We start from the raw sequence: 24044 nt of genomic DNA on the forward strand, positions 1-24044 counted from the left end.
TCAAGCACATGAATCAACCATAATAGATGGCTGTCACTTATGATGTAAGTGACAAAAGAAGGGTACTTAAGTGTTCCTGCTGGTTAGAAGGAGAAATGAAAACGGGCTCAGGAAGAAGAACAAAGGCCTCATGAAGGAAGTGGCAATTACGCTTAGTCTTAAAGACTGGGGAAAATTCCAGCAGGTGGCAATGGGAGGAGACAATGTGAAGTGGGAAACCACAGGACATCCTCAGGAAACAGGCCAATTTGGTTGAAGCATGGGGCTCAAAAAGAAAGGTAACGGAAGATAAGGCTGGAAATGTGTAGTAGGCCCAGATGGTACAGGGCTTTGATACCCATACCATGGGTATCATACCATGGTATGAGGCCCCATACCATGGAGCCCCAACTTTGTTTAGTAAGCAAAGGAGGAGCTCCTGAAGAAAATGAGTTGTCTGAAAAGTCCATGGATGAAGGTCATCTGACAATGGGAGAAAATGGAGGGGCAGAGCATCAAGGCAGGGAGATACATATGGAATTACTTCATGGAGTTCAGAGAGCCTCAATAGGGGACATGGCGGTAAGAAGAGAAAGAAGGGGGTAGACCCTGACTCTCTGGTCCTGGGAAAGAGGGGAGGTTCACCTTGTATTATACTTCATCTTTTGAGGGCTACTGCTTTGCTGCTTACCCCGACTCTCAGGTATTTATCTGTGTCTCCTGCTGACAGTTAAAGTCCACAACTGATATCTTTGGCAATCTGTGTTTCTGAAGACACATTTTCGTTCATTCTGTTTTTTCCCCAGACAAAATGATTCTATTTGGTAAATAAATTCCTTTCATTTTGAAAAGCACCACCATATTCAAGGGATGACTTTTTTTTTTAAGATTTTGTTTATTTATTTTGAAAGAGAAAGAGACAGAGAGAGATAGAGAACATGAGCAGGAAGGAGGAGCAGAAGGAGAGGGACAAGCAGACTGCACTGAGTACAGAGCTGTACTGGGGAGGCAGGGGTTATCTTGCGATCCTACAACCCTGAGATCATGACCTGAACCAAGATCAAGAGTCAAGATGCTTAACCAACTAAGCCACCCAGTCTCCCCATTTTTTTTTTTTTTTTAAAGATTTACTTGAGAGCAAGCGAGCATGTGACTGAGTGAGCATGCGCACATGGGGGAGGCACAGACAGAGTCTTAAGCAGACTCAGCTCTGAGTGCAGAGCCATGCAAGGCTCAATCTCACAACCCTGAGATCATGGCCCGAGCCAAAATCAAAGAGTTGGACACCTAATTGACTGCGCCAGCCAGGCGCCCCAAGGGATGACTTTTTAATTCAAATCCTGCAGGCTTTAAAATAGGACGTTAACTTTGAAATACTGGCCTCAATCCTATGCTATGTTGAACTTCAATCTGGTTTTGGGGAACAAATCAAATAGTTAAGTAGACTACAAGGCACTGAATTGACATGAAATAAAAATTGGTATACTCTTCACAGAGCTCCTATTAAACACTGAAATTCCTCTTTAACATTTACCAGCTTTTCAAGTAAACAAATGGCATAAAACAAAATACTGTTTAAGTAAACAGAATTATTTTTACTGCAAAGATTTTAAAATATATATATATTTTTTTACAGACTTTTTATAACACGTTTGTGTAAGCCACAGCTTTACTTGCTCTGTGACCTTAGATGAGTCACATCCTCTTAAGGCCTTCTTAAGTGTGAGATCAAACAGACTGGGTAGCAGCTAAGTAACATGGGTTAAGTTGACCTTCAACTATGGTAATATAAAAGGGTTCTCACTAACTTAAAAGATTATGTTAGAAATCCAAAGTCAAATCAGTAATTGCCTACTCTTTTAGTCTTTAGAACATATCAATAAGCCTTTCATCCATTACTGCCATGTGTATGGCACTATACTATTCATTGTTGGGGACAGAAACAAGTTAAAGATAGTTCCTGCCATCATATAGTCTAAATCAAAGAAGGGGATGCCTGGGTGGCTCAGTCAGTTAAGCATCTGCTTTCAGCTCAGGTCATGATCTCAGGGTTCTGGGACTGAGTCCTGCATCAGGCTTCTTGCTCAGTGGAGAGATTGCTTCTCCCTCTGCTTGTCACTCCCTCTGCTTGTGCACTCAAAGTCTCTCTCTCTCTCTCCATGACAAATCAATAAATAAAATCTTTAAAAAAATTAAAATAAAACATAGAAGAAAAACAAATAAAAGCATGTGTGATATTAGATGGCAATAAAATTTAGACCACAGTCATCATCATTTAGATAAACTGAGTTTGACAAATATCAAACCCAAATGCCCCTAACCTTTGAGGGCAATGTCAAAAATCATGATTATATTCCATGGCTAACTCTCTCCAGAAGAGGCAGCCTGCTGATGTGGAACATGCGCTGGACACAGTACGGCAGGTTTCTCATGCATAGTTCATAATGTTAGTTTTACTTTTGTAAAATAATAATGGAAAAAAGCTCCTAAGAGATGGAGCATGTCCAGGATTTGGCTAATACCTCATTCCTCTAATTCATATGTTAGAAGACATAGAATTGATATCCATTACTTAGACCTTTATCATTAACGTAGAGGGAAAGCTAGATGCTAAAACATCTCTGACATCACAGTTACGTCTTGCCTGCACTCTGAGCTTGACCAGAACCGTGTCATAAGAGGAGGAATAACTGGTATCCATAGCAACATCACCAGGCTGGGACAATGTAAAAAGCTGTAACCTAGCAACTGATGACGAGAGATATGTGTAGGGGGAATTCTCCCAGTTCTGCAAATGACAAACATGCAGCACTGAATGCAACTGATAATACTAGGGCAATGTGGAAAATCTGACTTATTTGTAGAGGGTTGGAAATGTCAGCCTCTTAAAAACCTCAGTACTATGCTGCATAGTTTTTAAACAGTAAAAGCAAGCAAACATCTCCTCACTGCCCACAACAGCAGTCGTGTACAGGGAAAGTACCTTACCTGTCATGACTGAAATGGAAAATAAATTTCATTGCAGCATGAAACATCTCAGTGTCTCTCTAGTTCTCGTTATATAGGGGTACTGAATTTTGGTGATGGGGGGAAGCTGCCCCTGTTCCTAGAGAAGGATGGATAGGTTCTGTATGTAAAGAAGAAAGCATTACAAAGCTACTAGACTCATAACACACCATACGAGAATGTCCCCCTAAGAATCCTGTTTGTTTTTTTTTAATTTATTTGACAGACAGAGATCACAAGTAGGCAGAGAGGCAGGCAGAGAGAGAGGGGGAAACGGACTCTCTGTTCAGCAGAGAGCCCGATGTGGGGCTCAATCCTAGGACCCTGGGATCATGACCTGAGCCAAAGACAGAGGCTTTAACCCACTGAGCTACCCAAGCCCCCAAGAATCCTGTTTTTAACAGAGATCATATATACTTGTAGACATCTGGAGAATACAAGAAACATCTAGTTCAATCCCCTTGTTTTACTGACTCAGAAATTGAGACCCAGAGTGAGGATTTATCTAAGGTCAGAAAGTGACAGAGCATGGGCTAAAACTGAGGTCTTGTTTTCCAAGCCAATTCTTCCCACTAAAACATAATGTTATATTTTTTCCTCATGTTAACAGAAACATAAAACAGGACTTTATAGGAATGAGAAATAAATTTCTATTATTATTTTTATCTCTATTATGTAAAGCCATTGAGATCTTGTGGTTTATCTTTTACATTAGTGTTATCCTACCTAATACAACCATGAATGGGTCTATCTAACCCCAAGATAATATAAAAAATAAACCCACTTTAAAAACTTTTGATGATTCTGGATTAAGTCACAGCATCGCAGGAATTTAGCCAAATCTGTGATTATCAGAGATCTTACCTTAGTAAGACACAAAACACAACAGCTTCTCTGGAACAAAATGGTGTACGTGTTGGGGTCCTGGGTTCTTCAGTCACTTAAGTGTCTGACTCTTGATTTTGGCTCAAGTCATGATCTCACGGTCATGAGATCGAGCCCCAAGTTGGGCCCAGGGCTTAAGTTTCTCTCTCCTTCTCCCTTACCCACCTGTCCCTAAAATAAATAAATAAATCTTAAAAAAAAAAACACAAAAAACAAAACAGTAGTTTTCCAAATTATGTGGGTTTTTTGGGGGGGTTTTCTTTTTGTAGAACTCTTTTCCATATGAAATCTTATGAGAGGCCTCAATAAACAGATATAGATAAAGGTAATCTTTTATTAATATTAAATATTTTATAAATTTAAATGTATACAATTTTTAAACTCAGTAAGAACAATGAGGCTTTTAAAAAACAATTTAAAATTAGACATTAAGGCTGACTGGCAGCTTTATATAATGTGGATTTCATTTTGATTTAAAAGTACTGAAAACTTATTCATCCAGTGAAGTAGCTAGATGCTACCAGTTTTTACACAGCTCACCTTGCAACAGCATATGAAAGACGGACAAGGATGTCTTGTCCATTGTCTCCACAAAGGCAAGTTAAGCTGGCAGCACAAATGGAGGTACCAAATACCTTTCATATATAAAACGTAGCATCATCTATTTCAAGAGAGTACATGGTATCTGTTTTGGTAATGGTTCTTCAAAGTGTTATAAATCCTTAAAAATAATCAAATTTGCAGAATCTTTGAAAAGCAATCATTTTATAAACCACTGGTCCAGATAGACTAGAAGTTCTTTTTCGGTTCTGGAAATTATGGCGAGAATTGGATTACTGTCCTGGACTCCAGTGAAGAGCAATGCAGAAGATGCTGCTATCAGAGTCAAAACATGACCTGCTTTTCTGCAGATTATGTTTACTCACTGAATACAGATATTTCATTTTTCAAGGCAATACTACTTAGGGGCCAAAACCATGGGTTAACCAGCACAGGTAACAAAAGAGTGAATAGTTTGCTGCCAAATTTTTTTTCTTTGCCAATAACTCCAATCTTCTTGCCACCTGCAACCCATTTGCCAGGCATAAAATCTAAAGGCCCCCACCTGCCTCACATCAGACAGGGTCAGCTCAATTGCTCTAGTTCCAACATGACACACTAAGCTGTCTACAGAGGAGAAGGGAATCTAGATTCAATGTCAAAAAAAGGCTGACTGCCATTGTATTAATTCAAATCTAGGAACATTAAGAAGGGGGCACCTGGATGGCTCACTGGGGTAAGCCTCTGCCTTCGGCTCAGGTCATGGTCTCGGGATCCTGGGATTGAGCCCCACATCGGGCTGTCTGCTTGGTGGGGAGCCTGCTTCCCTCTCTCTCTCTCTGCCTGCCTCTCTGCCTACTTGTGATCTCTCTCTCTTCAAATAAATAAATAAAATCTTAACAAAAAAGATCTACTCCTACAGTGATTTATCTGAATTTTGGGACTTGCAACCTGCCAAATTTAGAGAATACGCCTAAATTCTAGGCTTTCCTCTTTTGAAAAAGATAATCAGTACTAGATACAATTATAAATAATACAACCAAACTAAAGACTCCAGAATCAGGCATGGCTCTCTCTTTGGTAAATAATTAAGAACAGGTTCAAAATAATCAAGACATGAATTCACTAATAAAAACACCCATATGCTGAAAGAATAAGCAATTACCACCCTAATGTGTTTAACCTACTAATTAGCAATAGTACCAATCTGGAAAAAGCTGGAAATGCTGTCTTCAAGTGGAGAGCTCCCAGATGCAGAAAAGCCCATTTTCTGCTCTAGCTGAAGTGATACTCTCAACAGATCATTTCAGTCCTTTTAGTACACCCTTGACATAACAAACAGAAATGGCTAAAAGTCGATCCCAACCTTTGGATTCACTTTCTCAGTGACTCTGAAGTTAAGAGGCATACAAGACAATAATACCCAGCAAATATCAACTAGAAATTAAGTCAAGGAGATAGAAATACATGTGAGGAGGTTTTTATTTCTGATCGATTACCCATCCTTGAAAATGTACAAAAACCTATCTTCAAGCCAGTGGTTAACCTGCAACAAGTGTAGGTGTTGGGCAATGTCACTAAACCTCTGATCCTCAGTTTCCTTATTTGTCAAATAAAGAATAATTAGCACTACTTCCTATCAGAGTAGGTACCATGAATGAATGTCATTTGGAAGTTTAAATTACTATTATTAGGTTGGGAAATAATCTTGTTTTCCTAACATCTTTCCCAACATTAGGGATAGCCTGATTAAAAACTACCAAGTCTTTTTAAACAAAAACCTGTAAATAAGGTGGACTTTGAGAAGGAAACAAGTGGGACGACTGGGTGGCTCAGTTGGTTAACTGTGCGCCTTCTGCTCAGGTCATAATCCCAGGGTCCTAGGATTGAGTCCTGCATTGGGCTCCCTGCTCAGCAGTGAGTCGGCTTCCCCCACCCTCCACCTACCACTCCCCCTACTTGTGTGCTTTCTCTGACAAATAAATAAATAAAATCTTAAAAAAAAATACAGCCCCTACCTCAAATGGTACAAAAGCATATTCAGGAATTAAAACTACTTTTGATGAGCAGCTGTTCACAGTAAAGGACTCTAGAAGCAAGGATGACTACATGTCACCCACCAGCAGCAGAGCAACTGTGACACTAACAGCAACTATTTAAAAGCCCTTAACCCTGAGAAGGAAACCAGTAAGAAATTTGCTTCAAGAAGTGTGCCAGATGCAGAGCTGCAAATCCCAAATGAGCTGTTTAAAGAATAGGGATCTGTTTACTCTTCAGAGGAAAATTAGTCTTTTCAGGGAAGATTAGCTCCAGCTAGAATGCACACACTGTATTCTTTGTGTGTGGGGAAGATGTTAGAGGCAGACTGAGGAATACAGCTCTCAACAGGCAGGAAACAGACAAAGCACCTGTTTGCACCAACTTCCTCCCACATGTGTCACCTCAGACACCAACTCGGTAAGAGTGGCTCTTCTGGGAGCTTAGAGTGTGGGGGTGGGTGAGAAGGAGACTAGGCGTCACAGAGGGCAGGGAGGTCAGGGAGAGCGAGTGGGCAATCATCAGAATACAGCTCCAGCCACGCTGATTGAGTCAATTCTTTTTTTTTTTTTTTTAAGATTTTATTTCTTTTTTATTTGAAAGAGAGAGAATGAGAAAGTGAGAGAATGAGTGGGGGGAGCAGCAGGCAGAGGGAGAAGCAGGCTCCCTGCTGAGCAGGGAGCCCAATTCGGGACTCGATCCCAGGACCCTGGGATCATGACCTGAACTGAAGGCAGCTGCTTAACTGACTGAGCCTCCCAAGGGGCCCTGATTAAGTCAATTCTTAGGTAACAACCTAACAAAAGGTACCAGAACCAAATCTCGGGTACTCAGAGAGCTCAGATGGAGACTTCACTCAAAATTTCACCTCAATATGGGGAGGGTATGTGCTTTTGGGTAAATTGGAAGGGGAGGTGAACCATGAGAGACTATGGACTCTGAAAAACAATCTGAGGGGTTTGAAGTGGCGGGAGTGTGGGAGGTTGGGGTACCAGGTGGTGGGTATTATAGAGGGCACAGCTTGCATGGAGCACTGGGTGTGGTGAAAAAATAATGAATACTGTTTTTCTGAAAATAAATAAATTGGAAAAAAATTTCACCTCAATATTACAGAATTCCATTTTTTCCCTACTAATGTGAAACTAACATGGATCTTTAAAGGGTAGCTCCAATTTACTAGTTCAAAAACAATTATTTGGTTTTATATTCCAATCTACCCCTCCTCTAGTCTCTGGTCTCTCAAGTGAATATGTTAATCATGAGTCATTTTTAATTTTTCTTTCCTTACTCCCTTTCTCACATTTACTCACCCCATTAACAAGTCTTGTTGGTTCTACCTTCAGAACATACACCCAGTCTAACCCTTCTCTCCACATCCATAACCTCCTATCAACTCTCCCCTTGGAGAGTCCCTTTAATGATCTCCATGTTTTACCCCTACAATCCATTCTCCCACAGAAGCTAATACCATCTTTTAAAAACAGTTTTATCAGGGCGCATGGGTAGTTCAGTGGGTTAAGCCTCTGCCTTTGGCTTGGGTCATGATCTCAGGGTCCTGGGATCAAGTCCCGCATCGGGCTGTCTGCGTGGCAGGGAGCCTGCTTCCCTCCCTCTCTCTGCCTGCCTCTCTGCCTACTTGTGATCTCTCTCTCTCTGTCAAATAGAAAAATAAAATCTTTTAAAAAATAAAAATAAAAACAGTTATCAATCAGGTCATGATGCTCCCCTGCCAAAACCAGATCACTAGCTTCAAAGCATACTGAATAAAATCCCAAATCTGTATCATGGCTTAGTAAAGCCCTGCATAATCTGGCAGCTGACTGTTCCTCTGACCTCATCTCCTTCATTCTTCCCAAGCAAACCATACCCAGTCACATCAACCTGCTTTCCATTCATTCCTAGGCTTTTCTTTTCTTTTTTAAATTTGAGAGAGAGCATGAGAGGAAAGAGGTCAGAGGGAGAAGCAGACTCCCAGCCAAGCAGGGAGCCCGATGTGGGACTCGATCCCGGGACTCCAGGATCATAACCTGAGCCGAAGGCAATCGCTTAACCAACTGAGCCACCCAGGTGCCCCCATTCTTAGGCTTTTAAATGCCTGGAATATTCTTGCCGTCCTTTATATCTATCAGGTGTCTGTGCAAACCTCACCTCTTTAAAGTCTCCTTCTCGACAACCCTTTCCAAAATGCAGTTGTCCTTATAGCTGTTACTTTCTCTCCCTTACCTGGTTATATTTTATGTATAGCACTTACTACTTCCTGATTTGTATTATTTATGTATTTCTTTCTTTACTGTCAACCTCCTACATTATTTTAAAACAGGGAATTTAACTTCTTCACCAAACAGTGCTTCATACAGAACAGTGCTGTCATACATTGCAGGTACACACCATAAATATTTGTTGAATGACTTTTTCTTTTTATTACCAAGTTTATATAAAAAGTTACATAAAACAAACATGCACCACTTAATAAGGATTTGTCAAGCAAACATCCATTTAATTACCACCAATGCTGAGAAGTAGGATATCCCATAGGCCTCCTTCCCAAGCACATTTCGGTGATGACAACCTTCTCCCCCTTCACTCCTCAGGCAACCATTATTCTCAGTTTTGTGATTAAAAATTACCTCAGTTTTCTTTATAGTTTTACTGCTTATATATAAGTCTGGGGGCACCTGGGTGGCTCAGTGGGTTAAGCCTTTGCCTTCGGCTCAGGTCATAATCCCAGGGTCCTCGGATCGAGCCCCACATCGGGCTCTCTGCTTGGCAGGTAGCCTGCTTCCCCTCTCTCTCCACCCATCTCTCTGCCTACTTGTGATCTCTCTCTCTCTATCAAATAAATAAACAAAAATCTTAAAAAAAATACACACTTATCCTAGCTAGAGAAACCATGATTCAGGAAAGAATACCTCACTGGGTTCACAATTTTAATAGACATAGATACCAAACTGCCTGGTTTCACCTGAACTACAAGTAAATCTTTTTCCCTCATTTTAACACCCTGGCCACCAATCTTCAGATTACCACACCAGGTATCTCTTGGCCTAAGCCCTTCCAGTTTAAAATGCAGGCTTTGATTTCTCCTGGCCTTACACTAGGCCTAACTTCTTGTTAAATTCTTTTATCCCCTTCCCTATCTGTGATTCTGTAATAATAATCTTTTTTGGTTTTATACGCCTTTTGGAACAGCTCTTTTTGTATACTGCCCCCAATATAGCTTCTCCCTTTGGCACAACTAGTAATACCTGAAATCATAGTGACTAGGCACATGACCACAGCTCTGGTTGTGAGGAAGGAGAGAGAGATCGGTTAGAGACACTTACAGAGCTGCAGGTAAAAAGACTAATAGGGAAGGGCCTGTAAAAATAAAAGCTAAAATATAGCATGATACTGAAACAAGAAGGGGGAAAATAATGACTTTTCTTTTCTTTTTTTTTTTAAGACAGAGAGAGAGGAGAGCACATGAGAGCAGAGGGGAGAGACAGAGGGAGAAGGAGAGAGAGAATCTCAAGCAGACTCTGCTGAGTGCAGAGCCCAATGCAAGGTTCGGTCTCATGTCTCTGAGATCATCAACTGAGGGGAAATCAAGAGTCGGATGCATAACTGACTGAGCCATCCAGCCCACAAAATAATGACTTTTAAGGTGAATTCTCAAGAGTTTAGTACCCAGGGCACACAGAGAACTAACTATACATGAGACTGTTCAAAAGCACTCACTATCAGCTTTCTAAGGGAAACCAATGACTCCTCCATACTACAGACCATCTTGGGTTCTAAGAATAGACAAAATGACAAAACAGTTGGAGGCAGTGAGGTTTTTTTTGTCCAGAGTGTATGAACCCAGCAAGGGAGAAGGAGGGGAGCCTTAATGATACCCATACCCAAATAATGGCTAATCCTCCCAGGAGACAACAAAGTTTTTCGGTAAAAGCTAAAATGCTGATTTCCATCTCCATCAACAAGGTCAGAAGACCACAGGGCCAGTCACTCAGAAACTGATGAACATAAAGACCACTGGCGAAACCACAGCACAAACAGGAAAAAACTTGCAGGCTTTAAGTCAATACACAAAGGCTCTAAGAGTGCCTGCGTGGCTCGTTGGTTAAGCATCTGCCTTGAGCTCAAGGCATGATCCCTGGGTCCTGGGATCGAGTCGCATGTCAGGCTCCCTGCTCAGGGGGGAGCATGCTTCTCCTTCTCCCTCTGCAACTCCCCTTGATTGTGCTGTCAAATAAATAAATAAAAACTTTAAAAAACTACACAAAACTCTGTCCATTCTGTAGTCACTCTTCTCAATTTATGGAAGATTGGGTTTTTATGCAGAAGGAGTATCTATGAAGACAACACTTGATCTCTAGGCACCTGAGTCACCATTATCAGCAGGTTGCCTGTCACACTGTTGACGTCCATGGTCTCTTTGTCCACTGGTTTCCAAACAGCACACATACAGCCTAAGAAGGCATCTGAAATAGCCAAGAGTACTTTTCCACAGAGGGCATGAAAAAGCAGCATATTTTTCGGAAAGTTATAGTTCTAAACATCTCTTTATTAGGTATGTTAGCTTGTCATTTAACAAAAAAACAACTATCTTTTATTGGATGCTCACTCCGCCAGATACCTATTTACAAAAATAAACATCAGTCCCTTTTCCCCAGGAGTTTACAATCTAACAGCATCCATCAAAGAATGCGTTCTCCCATCTCTTCTATGGCTGATTCTTCACTCTGCAGGTCCTACCTCAAATGTTAATCTCCTCAGGGAGAAGCCTTCCCTACCTACTTCTCAGAATGTGTACCTTCTGGAGACAAAATCTTTAGAGTAGTAATCAAATTAAAATGCAGTTATTAGGCTGGGCTGCAATCCAATATGTTGTTCTTATAAAGAGAGGAAATTTGGGAACAGAGAGTTAAGTACGGGGAAAGAGACACAAGACCCAAGGAGAAGACAGCCATCTACAAGCCAAGGAGCAAGATCTGGAACAGCTCCTTCCTCCATAGCCCTAGAAAGGAATCAACTCTTACAACACCTTGATTTTGGACTTCTAGCCTCCAGAACTGTGGGACAATACATTTCCTTTGTTTAAGCCACCCAGTCTGTGGTACTTTGTTATAGCTGCCCAGCAAACAAATACAGCTTTCTACAACTTTCTAAAATTTTTAAGTTATCTTGGCTGTTTAGTCAAGAATAGATGTTAGGATTTTTTTTATTTAAAAAAACCCATATAGCATTAGAAATCCATGGGGAAATAAGCAGTGTTGCAACAGTAACCCATATAGAAAACGTAACTGTATTTCTATGTCATATCACACTGCAAAGTTAAGCTCTAGATAAAGATCCAAATGTAAAAAGCCTGAAGTTTTTGTAATTAAAATGAGAAAATATCTTGATGACTTGGAAAACAGAAAATAAAGTAGAACACAAAAGAAGAAATCATAAGGGAAATGATTAATAAATTTGACTTCACTGATAGGACACACTTTTGTTTAGTAAAAGACTCCATAAACAAAGTGAAAATATAACAGTATCAAGCACCTGTAAAAACACACTTACACACCAATAAGAAAATAGGTGAAGGATACCAATAAGTGATTCACAATAAACATAAGCACAAAGATGCCCAACCTCACTAGCAATTCATGAAATAAAAATTCAAACAATAAAGATTTTAAAAACCCTACAACAGTAAAAATTCTATTTTACACACAAGTCACTGATTTTTAAAACTGGACAGTAAGCAAGTGTTGGTGAAGATGTGGATTACTACACACACTGGCACTCATGCACACTGCTAGGTAAAAATGTAAATTTGTCCAATTTTGGAGAGTCATTTGGCAATATCTCATGAAGCTGAAGAGGTCTTTACTCTTGGACCAAACAATTCCACTCCTAGATTTACCTGAGTAACTCAAATATATGTGCAGAAGAAGGAAAGGTACAAGAATAGTCATATACTTATATATATTCCTATATACTATAGGAAAGTGTGAAATAATTAAAAATTATTAAAAACCTTAAATGTTTACCAACAAAAGAATGAAAACTATATTGCACTGTATTCGCACAATCAAATAATAAATGACTAAAATAAATGAGCTGGAACTGTGTTTATTAATACAGATCAATCCCTAAAACACAACCTTGAGCCAAAAGAATGAGGTATAGAATGATATGAATATGGTGCTGGCATTTATTAAATGCTTGAAGTGTGGAAAAATTATTACACATTGTTAATGGATATAGTATACATAATGGAATACATGTTTATATGCATGCACACATATGTGTGAGTATGTATGATATAAACACATGAATGGAAAAATGGAGAAGACACGGGACCATCAAATGTTATCAGTTACATTTTATCTCTTTAAAAAATCTGAATATGACAAAAATGTTAACATTTTATTTTATTTTATTTTTTTTTAAAGATTTTATTTATTAATTTGACAGAGAGAAATCACAAGTAGACAGAGAGGCAGGCAAAGAGAGAGAGAGGGAAGCAGGCTCCCTGCTGAGCAGAGAGCCCGATGCGGGCCTTGATCCCAGGACCCTGAGATCATGACCTGAGCCGAAGGCAGCGGCTTAACCCACTGAGCCACCCAGGCGCCCAATGTTAACATTTTACAAAGGTGGATTTGTATTATTCTCTGCAGTTTTCCGTGTGCTTCAAGTATGTCATGGTGTTTTATCTTTTTAAAAAGATTTTATTTATTTATTTATCAGAGAGAGAGCATGTGCAAGCACAAGCAGGGGGAGGGGCAGAAGAAGAGGGAGAAGCAGACTCCCTGTGAAGCAGGGAGCCCAACATGGGGCTCGATCCCAGAACCCTGGGATCTTGACCTGACCCAAAGGCAGATGCTCAACCGACTAAGCCACCCAGGTAGTCTGTCATGGCTTTTTAAATGGAAAATGCAAAAATCTATATAGTTATTCAAAAATTATAACCCAGCACATAATAAACAGTCACTAAGACGGGGTATATTCAGTCCTGCAGTCTGAAGCCCTGACCCCTTGTAGAGAAAATGGGATTACGATTAAGCATATGGTTCTGCTGTTGGTAGGTTTATGGGTGAGGGAAGGAGGGGGAGAAAAGGTACAGATGATATTTCATGAATAAGACTGCAGGGGAAAAGTGTAAGAAAATTTCCTAGCCACTTCCTACAAATTCTAAAACTCTGTATTTCTGGGAAGGAAAACTTCAGTAGCCCCTAAGCAATTTTAAATCCTCCCCCTCTTTTTTTTTTTTTTAAGACGAAATCAATCATTTTTCCTATGCTTTGGTCAACAAGTGCTCAAGTCTAAACTTAGTGTTTAACAAGGACATGTGAGCAGTTTTATTAGTACAACCTGTGGAAATGACTTATCTCTTACTGAAGTTTCTAATACTACTGAGATTCATTTTGAAAATATCTTATGTCAACTGCTTCAGAAGGCTGAAAAGGCTAAAGAAACTTATTATTGATATTATTATTATTATGAATCAGACTATTTCTACATTGTTCAAATCACTATTTTGACTGTTGTCCTACATGCAAGCTCTAAGAAGTTTCCACAGTGCCTGAACTGTGGTATAAGCTGTAGCAGGTTAAATTAGTGAATGATCACTTTAGGACACTTTAACACTGATGAGAACACTCTGTTATCTTTGCTGCTGCTATTGGGAAGAAAATCATCTGGGGGCAATGGAGGATTCTGCTGTAATGCTAGTGAAAAGTACTGTATTAGGAATCAGAAGGATTCTCAAAAAATCTCCCCTCTAACGTTTACATGAAAATATTCTTAGGCGACAAGCATGGCCCATATCTCTCCTCTTCACTTCCTGAAAGCAAGGCCCACTGTATTCTTTCTTCTTTTGAGGTAGGATGTTAAGTGTCTAACATGCCCCCATTAAACCCTGTCAATGCCATCGTCGTATTACTTTCTATCTCAGAAAGTAAACTACACTTTCTCTAAATATGTCAGCCTGAGTTGCACAAAAATGAGACTCACAGAATCTTAGAAGCTAGAAGAGAATTTAGAGGGCGTTTTGTCCAAGTGAACAAATAAACTGAAATAATGGTATCCCCAGAGTATATGAAGCAGTGTCCAGGGGATATGAGATGCAATAGAATGAACCTGACTCAGCTCCTAGAAGGATCATTTTTACTCAAATAGTTCTGAGTAGAGATTTAACTGCAACACAAAACATTTTCAGTAATTAAAATGGGAACACTCCAGATTCTTCTGCCTTCAAGTTAGAATTCCACTGTTTGACTAGATGCAGAATTCCCTTCTATGTGAAGAAGACATGATAATTATAAATCATGGCTACCATTTACTGAGCACTTACAATATGCCAGGCACTGTGGTCAGAGTTTTACATCTATTATCTCATTTAATCCTCCTAACACTATTAGGCAATAGTAGTAATTCTTTGTTTCTATTTTACAAAGGAGGAAACTAAGCTTAAAAAAGGCGAAAAAACTTGCCCATGTTCACCCAGCTAGTAATCAGAAGAGTTGGTGTTTGGCCCAGGGCTGTCTGGCTCCAAAACCTGTGACCTTAACTGTGGCCTCAGAAATGTGAAACTGAGGCAGAGGGACCGTAAGTCTTAAATCAGAAAAGCCTTAAACAAGCCATGTGTCTTTCTGTCCCTCGAGTTTTCCCAGCTATAAAATTCGAATACCTATCTCTTCCTTCATGATAAGAATCCAGAAGCTCATGAGATATATATATATATATATGTATATATATACATATATATACACACACACACACATACATACACTAAAAAGAAGCTTGGTCTGGGCACCTGGGTGGTTCAGTCAACTGTGTGTCAGTCTTTGGCTCAGGGCATGATCCCAGGGATCTGGGATCGAGCCCTACATGGAGCTCCCTGCACCGTGGGGAGCCTACTTCTCGCTCTCCCTCTGCTGCCCCCCTCTGCCCGCCTATTCTCCCTTTCTCTGTGTCAAATAAATAAATAAAATATTTTTTAAAAAAGAACCCTGGTCACATAAAAACTTGTACATGAATGTTTATGGTAACCTTATTAATAATAGTCAAAAAGTGGAAACAACCCAAATGTCCATCAACTAATGAATAAGCAAAATGTGTTATATACATAGAATGGAATATTCTTCAGCCATAAAAATAAGATATTGATATATGCTACAATGCAGGTAAACCTTGAAACATCATGCTAAGGGAAAGAAGCCAGTCACAAAGAATCTCATATGTATGATTTCATTTATATGAAATGTCCAGAACAGGCAAATCCATAGAAACAGAGTGGTTATCAGGGGTCAGGGCATGGGGTAGGGGGTTAGGAGGAACAGAGAGTGACTACTAATGGGTACAGGATTTTATTCTTTGGCGGGGGGTGAAATGTTCTATAATTAAATAGTGGTGATGGTTGTACAACTCTAAATATACTAAAATCAAGTGAATTTCATACCTTTAAAAAGTAAATGTTATGGTATGTGCGTTATATCTCAATAGAGCTGTTTTTAAAAAAACAAAAACCAAAAAACTTGGAGGCCATGGTGGCAAAAGAAATATACTTAAAAATACTTTGGGGGTGCTTGGCAGGCTCAGTCTGAAGAGCATGTAGCTCTTGATCTCGGGGTTTGAGTTTGAGCCCTGCATTGTGTATGATTACTAAAAAAATAAATAAACTTTAAAAAAAAACCTTGGACAGAAGCATCACAGAAATATTGTATTACACCTTTGATATTATATGTTTCATGTTTATAAAGACATGTTATATACATCATAACAAAGCCTCACCTTCTACTACATCTCTCCTAGTTATCTTGTCCAAGGAGAATCTTAATTCACTTCAAAGTACTCAACTCCTCTAGTTTCTGAGTACCCAGTTAATAAAATGCTAAAATACAATCTAAACTGGCTGCTGATGTAAACCCCAGGGGCTTGTCCTGCTTAAAAAGAGAAAGGGAAAAAGCCACAAAACTCACCAAGGGCCTATATTCAAGGCCAGAAAGGATAACAAGAATCTAGATCTAATGGAAATCATATCCCCCTATACCCTTTTGGGAACAGCTTGTCAGGATTTCCTACAGAAAAATTAGGCAAAGGAACCTCAACTATAAAGGTACTGCTTTATTGAAACAACCATCAACACTGAAATCCTTACCTTCATAGAGTGCAGCATAATATAAACACATTATCTTACTTTCATCTCAACAATATTTGTATAAGGTACAGATTTTTACTCTCATTTTATAAGTAAGGAAAGTGAGGCACAAGCAAGGTCGTCTAGTCAATGAGAAGCAGAGTTAAGATTCAACATGCATGTAAATGCCAAGTTCTCCGCTCTTTGGCCATGTCACGTTAACATCTGCTTTCTCCCTTCATTTCTCTTGGCTACCTTTCTTTCACCAGATCAGAGAGCAGAGTTGAGTTTTTTTCTGCTGACATTATTTTGTAACATGAACTTACTCCCAAGAAATAATTTCCCCTTTAATTGTTCTGGTTTGCTGAATTCCTTGCATAGGTATCCATAAGAAACACTTGCTCAGAATAAGTATTAAGTCAATGTTGTTGAGCAAATAAATAAATCTGGCTAGGTGTATCCAGTTAGTTTAATCTTTCATGAATAATGAATGAAGACTCAAAACCTAAAAAAATCTTACAAAATCCCTTCCCAGTGGTTGCAAAAGGCTTTAGAACTGAGTCAGAAATGTTGCTACAGAACTGGCCTTGAAATGACTTCTTGAGGAACTGTCCAACTCTTCCCTTCCAGCCAATCAAATGATGATTTAATCCCCTAGATGGGAAGCCCACAGGCAAGATCTTTAGCTCTACTTATCATCCGGATTCTCACCTTTTGCACAAGTTCATATTTCCTGCAACTAGCTACTTTCCAAGTTATTAGGCATCTCTTTTTTCCCTTCCTTCTTCCTTACCTGTCTCCCTTCCCCTCCTCCCCACCTCCATTCTTCCCTCTACCTCTTCTTCCTTCGCTAGTGGTAGCATTTACCTCACACTTCCCAGTGAGACAAGAAGGTATCCATGAGAAGCAACTATGACAAACTAATGAAGTAACTTCACCCATTGAATTAGTGGAAATGCCAAGTATTTACCATGTGCTGCTCTAGCTAAGCCTTTTCCAAAGAACTAAGCAGACCTATGGGATAAAATCAGACTAGAAGTTCATTTTTCTTCTGATAACTGAAGAGTTAATAGTTTTATTTTCAACACATAAGAAGGACTGAAGTACATTATAAATCCAGCTCTTAATTTTCAAAAGTAGATGGATTTAAAGACTAGGGCATTAACAACATTCCTACATTTGTTAAAAAGGTATGTTCTATATTTAAATTAGATTTCTACCTATTCAGCCCTCAAACTCCTTCCTTGCAATAATTTCATAGTCTTGACCTTGGTTACTTAATTAATACTTCCATGACACCACCCTATAAAGATACAAGTAAAGAATTTTTACTTAATATTAAATAAAAAGTTTTAAACATAGATATGAATATACCTCCTTTCACATTTAAATAATATGAAAAAATGTATGTTCACAAATGTAACATCAATGAAAACCTTTAGCTCTTGTAATTTTTCCTAAGCTTTTCAGTTTAAGGATAGTACCATTTAATATTTGAACTAAATGCATTAACATAATTTTACCCATGACAGACTTTCTCTAGGTAAGGAATCATAGACTTTTGGAGCTTTCTGGAATGTCAGATATCATTAGGCACAATTCTTCCATTTCAAAAATGAAAAAACTTCCAAGTTAAGTGTTTGTCAAAGTCTTATAGCTGACTAATGGCAGGTAAGGGAATTTGGCTCCTGACTCCCAGTTCACACAGCTAAAGTTCTATAGGTGAAAAATACTTAACTTGTTGATATCAGCCAAAATGCCAACAAAAATCAGAACTCCTCTTACCATATGTATGACTGACATTACACTGGTTTCAACTTTCAGTATTTCTGTACCATAAATTCTTAACTTGTGACTTACCCTGCTGAGTTGATCCAATAACCTCTGGTTCTGTTCTGATAATTCCTGGACGGCCCGTGTTTTTTCTCGATCTGCTTCCCGCAGATGAACCTGCTGCCTCTCCAACTCATCCTGAAGCTGTTTCACGTCACTCTCCAGCTCTGACACACGCCCTTCCCATTCCCCTTCTCGGTTCTCAAATCGTCTTCGCAGTTCGTGTTTCTCTTGTTCTAAGTGCTGGGTGAGAAGTGAAGAGGATTTAAAAACTGTTCAAAATTCACAGCCTTTTGCTTTTTTCTCTTCTCACACTTTCCTAACTTTTCTTTTTCCCAGCCAGTCAGCACAACAAAACACTCTGACACAAATAGGGAAAAGTTGCCTATTTCACAGCTACAAAAACATTCCTTTCTTGCAAAGTAGGGACGGCTCTGGCTTCACAAAGAGAATGCCATTTTTCTTTAAAATGCTTAATATTACTAAGTTTATTCTCATTCTTGAGAATGGATTGTGGACCAAGGAGTTCAGTTGAAATTGAACAAGTCATCCAATTAACTGGTGAACTATACATTTAAACAACTTAACAGAGTCCTTAAGGCTTCTTTTAGAATCATCTATTATGCTTGGCATAATACCAGGCACTTAGAATCAAGGAATTTTCAGAGATGGAAAGAACTCCAGAGATCCTTCAGATTAACCACCTTTTCTTACAAATGAGGTAACAGAAGATAAGAGGTCAAGTAACAAGCTCAAGGTCAGTACTAGTAAAAGGCAGAACTGAGATTTGTGTTTAAGTCATTGGACTCCGTTAGTGCTCTAAATCACAATTCCGTAAGTATTTGTTGTGATATAAGGTATTATATTTTGATATCAAGCAAGTTCAGCTTCAGATATGCTTTAAATCATGGCCTATTCGCCCTGCATATTTATTTCCGATCCATCCATTCATTCTTAACTACCTACTATGGGTCAGTCAATTTGCTGGGGACACAGTGAAAAGTAAAACAGACAGGGTCCTTGCATTTACAGAGCTTTCATTCTAGTGGGAGAGACTGGTAAAAGTAGAAAGTTGTGTGTGACAAATGGTATGCAGTAAAAATACAGATGGCTTGAAGTAGCAGCTCAATAAAAAAGGATTCTTTTGAAGGAAGTAAGAGTATCTTTTTGTTTCTATGAGACAAATATGGATGTCTCTTTACAGAGCCAAGTACGCTCTACTTAAAAAGCATACTATGTACAAGAAAGCGAAGTCTGTATACCACAGAGTATATTAAAAAAGAAGTTAAAGCAATGGTCCTCAATTTGGGGGGCTCTCAGAAAAGCTCTGATATAATTGTTATAAATATACCCTCCTGGACCTGAATCCCAAAGACTGTGATTTGTCAAGAATGGGATGAAGCCTAGACATGCATCTATCTGCCTATCTATATTGGCTCTACAGGAAATTCTGAAGCACTGAAGGTTGATATCAAGCATTGATTGTTTCAATAAGCTAAGATGAGCATATGAATCTTCTTCAGAGTAGTCAGTCACCTTTTCTACTTGGGAAGGTATGCTCTTATTCTATCCAAGTTCTCACTCTTTGAATATTTTTTGGAATGCTTCTTTTGGAAAGCCTTAAGGCCAATGTATACCTAAACATGAAAATGAAAATCAGTCTGTTACTTCACATCTAATATGTGTCTAGAAAAGATATCACTCCATTTCGTCCTGTCATTTTATTCTCCTCTTTTGCTCTAAATGACCTGATGTTTCTTTCTTTTCTTTTCTTTTTTAAAGATTTTATTTATTTATTTGTCAGAGAGAGAGGAGCGAGAGAGAGCACAAGCAGACAGAGTGGCAGGCAGAGGCAGAGGGAGAAGCAGGCTCCCCGCCAAGCAAGAAGCCCAATATGGGACTCGATCCCAGGACGCTGGGATCATGACCTGAGCTGAAGGCAGCTGCTTAACCAACTGAGCCACCCAGGCGTCCCATGACCTGATGTTCCTTAAAGTCGAATTTATCCCCAAAAGATGAAAACATGCCATCACAGAGCAGTCAAAATAATATGCCAAAAAGATAAAACCAGTGATCTGAAATGAAAATTCTGATCACATTAGCAAAGGTAATTTTTACTGAAATCAATATATGGCCTCCCAGGTTGACCACTTCTGGGAGATAACTCACCTGGATATAATCATTCTACTGTATTTGTTGAAAAAGTCACATTATAGTTATATTTTATACAGCCTCCGTTTGGAGCATGCAGGGAAAGGAAGGACAAGGGAGGGACTTCTCATCAGCATGAGAACTTTCTGCTCTATGCTTCCCTCAACATTGCCAAACTCCAAAAATGAAAATGTTTTAGTCACCGTAGAGACTTCAGAAAGATGAAATGCAGAAACAAATGCTAATTGCAATCCTAAAATTGTGATACTTGGTTTTATTCAGTTTTTCCAAAATGAAAAAGATTGAGCAGAAGGCAACAGCAAGAACTCAGTAATCACAGTGTTACTGAGAGGCCAGATAAATTAGGCTTGTGTTCTAAAAGAACAGAGAGACTTAAAAATATTCAGCAAACAGCTGTTAGCGAACAGCCCAACCAAGCAACTAAAACAATCCAATCCACTTGGAGTTGGGGGAGTGTTTGAGACAGGTGGTGCTGATCAGTCTATTCTGTCCTAATTCAGGTTTCCCTGAACACTGAAAAAAATCAATCAAGACTTTCCTATTAATGTACATACAGAATTTAGCCTTTTGTTCAAAGACAGGTTTCCTAGAATTGTATTTTCAACTTGGTGAAATTAACCAGTAAACTCTAGGCAGCATATTCGGACATGTGGAAGTAAGGGGTTGTTCTGTTATTCATTTAATGTTATATTTATTTTGTTATGTATTATTTTAAAAGTTTTTATATATAATTGAAACTAATAATGTTACATTATGCGTTAACTATACCTCAGTAAACAAAAGAAGGAAAGTTAAGATCAAAACTGTCAAGGTCATCGAAAACAAGAAAAGTCTAAGAAAGCATTACAGCAAAGAGGAGACTAAGAAAAACTAAATGCAATGTATTCAGGATGGAATCCTGGAAAAGAAAAAAAAATAGGTAAAGCCTAAGGAAATCTGAATAAACTGAGGAGTTTAGTTAACAACATATCAGTATTAATTTTTTTCAATATGACAAGTGTACCATAATATGTTAATAACAGGGGAAACTGGGTTTGTGGCATATGGAAACTTACTGTACTATCTTCCTGTGTTTTCTATAAACCTGAAACCATTCTTAAAAAATAAAAATTTATTGAAACCCCTGAAAAAATGAAAGTTAATACCATTAGCCCATCTAAAATTGGTTGTTACAGAAATTGGATTTCTGCAAAGAATAAAAAAAATACCACCATTCTCCTAAGTCTAGGATATACAATAAAAAAGTACTAATTTTTAAGTGGACCAAGCACTGAATACAAGGAAGGACCTCTGCATTGCCTCTCCAAATCTACTAGTGACTCTCATTACGTGATTATTTTCACTTTACTTGTTTGGGCCTTTTAAAAACACTGTACTAAAATCATGAGAATTGGCCTAAGGAAGGGAGAAGAAAATGTAGTTGAGGGAAAATACTACCTTTGCAGTAAGAGAAAATTCATTCTCAGCTAGAATAGGAAAAAAGGGGATTTTGTATGTTAAAAATGTTTTTGAAAACTAAATAATTTCTGAAGAAAAAAGTATATAAATAAATGCAAGTTACTGTCTTAGTTCATATTTTGGTAAAAAACTAAGGACCTAGTGGATATAAGATTTAAAAGCAAAAGGGCAGGGGTGCCTGGGTGGCCCAGTTGGTTAAGCCTCTGCTTTCAGGTCAGGTTATGATCCCAGCGGTCCTGGAATCGAGCCCCCACATTGGGCTCCCTGCTCAGCGGGGAGCCTGCTTCTCCCTCTCTTCCCTGCTTATGCTCTATCTCACTACCTCCCTCTCTCTCTTAAATAAATAAAATCTTTAAATTAAAAAAAAAAAAAAGCAAAAAGGCTCACTGTAGATGCAGACTTTTTTTTAAAGTAGGATTCACCCCCTACATGGAGCCCAGTCATAGGGCCTGAACTCACCACCCAGAAATCAAGACCTGAGATGAGATCAAGAGTCCAGTGCTTAACAGACTGAGCCACCCAGGTGCCTCCAGAAGAAATACAGGTTAAAAAATAACTTTAGGAGTGGGGCACCTAGATGGTGCAGTCAGTTAAGTGTGGGAGTCTTGGTTTTGACTAGGGTCTGAGATGATGGGAGTCCTGCATAGAACTCCAGGTTCAGCCTGGAGTCTGCTTGGGATTCTCTCTTCCTCTTCCTTGCCTGTGCCCCCTCACTCCTCATTCTCTCTAAAATACATAAATAAATCTTAAAAAAAATAACTTTAGGGGTGCCTGGTTGGCTCAGTTGGTGAAGTATGGGACTCCTGGTCTTGGGTTGTGAGTTTGAGACCCAGAGTGGGCATAGACTGCCTAAAAAATAAAATCTTAAGGGGCGCCTGGGTGGCTCAGTCAGTTAAGCCGCTGACTCCTGATTTTGGCTCAGGTCACCATCTCAGGGTCCTGGATCAAACCCCACATTTGGCTCTGGCTCAGCAGGGAGTCTGCTTCAGCATTCTCGCTCCCTCTGCACACCCCCCACCCTGCTCTCTCTCCTTTCTCTCCTTAAAATAAATAGATTTTTTTTTTTAAGATTTTATATATTTATTTGTCAGAGAGAGAAGGGAACAGCAGGCAGAGAGAGAAGCAGGATCACTGTGGAGCAAGGAGCCTGATGTGGGTCTTGATCCCAGGACCCTGGCATTATGACCCGAGCAGAAGGCAGACACTTAACTGACTGAGCCACCAAGGCGGCCCAAGAATAAATGAAATAAAATCTTTAAAAAAAGACAACAATTTAGAACTCTAAGCATATGAAAACACAATTCAGTGAAGGAATAAAATACAATATAGTCAATTTAAGGGTGGGAAAAAGATGACCAAATCTTCCAGTCTTTCAAATTAATCCTCATTTAACCTGAGATATACAGCTAAAAAAATTGTTATCCTTTAAAACATTAAAGACTTTAAATACTGTGCCTTTAAATGAGAGAGCACAGGCGCCTGGGGGGCACAGTGGGTTAAAGCCTCTGCCTTCAGCTCAGGTCATGATCTCAGGGTCCTGGGATCCAGCCCCGCAGGGTCCCAGGATCCTGGGATTTCAGCCCCTCTGCTCAGCAGGGCGCCTGCTTCCTCCTCTCTCTCTCTGCCTGCTTCTCTGCCTACTTGTGATCTCCGTCTGTCAAATAAATAAATAAAAATCTATTAAAAAAATAAATGAGAGAGCAGTATAAAATTAAGACTTTATGTTTTAAATGACAAAACAAAGTCTTAGGTTTGGTACACAGAATTGGGAAGGTATTCAATATTAACTAATGAATAGGTAGGAAAAAAGTCTTGACAATGGCTTATTGGTCCTGAAGTTAGAAAGGTGCTAATTTTGAAGTAGTAAGGGAACAGAGGGGACTAAAACAAGACCAATCTCATTATTTAACAGTCAAGCCAACATTGTCTCAGAGTCCACTCATGTGTTAATCTTTCAAACCAACCTGTGGGAAAATGTGTTTGACTCCACTGACAATTTCTGGAAAATTACAAATGCTTT

At 39.1% G+C, this 24044-nt stretch overlaps 1 protein-coding gene across 2 annotated transcripts in view; it reads right to left on the reverse strand.

Moving 5' to 3' along the window:
• BICDL1 (BICD family like cargo adaptor 1) overlaps positions 1-24044 on the reverse strand; it is a 101416-nt gene that overhangs the window by 74557 nt on the left and 2815 nt on the right. For both annotated transcript variants that reach the window (XM_044244169.1, XM_044244168.1), the window contains exon 2: positions 18422-18637. In XM_044244169.1, the coding sequence (XP_044100104.1) occupies positions 18422-18637 (216 nt within the window). The remainder of the gene's footprint in view (positions 1-18421; positions 18638-24044) is intronic.

This window comes from Neovison vison, chromosome 3, assembly GCF_020171115.1.
Source record: "Neovison vison isolate M4711 chromosome 3, ASM_NN_V1, whole genome shotgun sequence".
NCBI lineage: Eukaryota > Metazoa > Chordata > Mammalia > Carnivora > Mustelidae > Neogale > Neogale vison.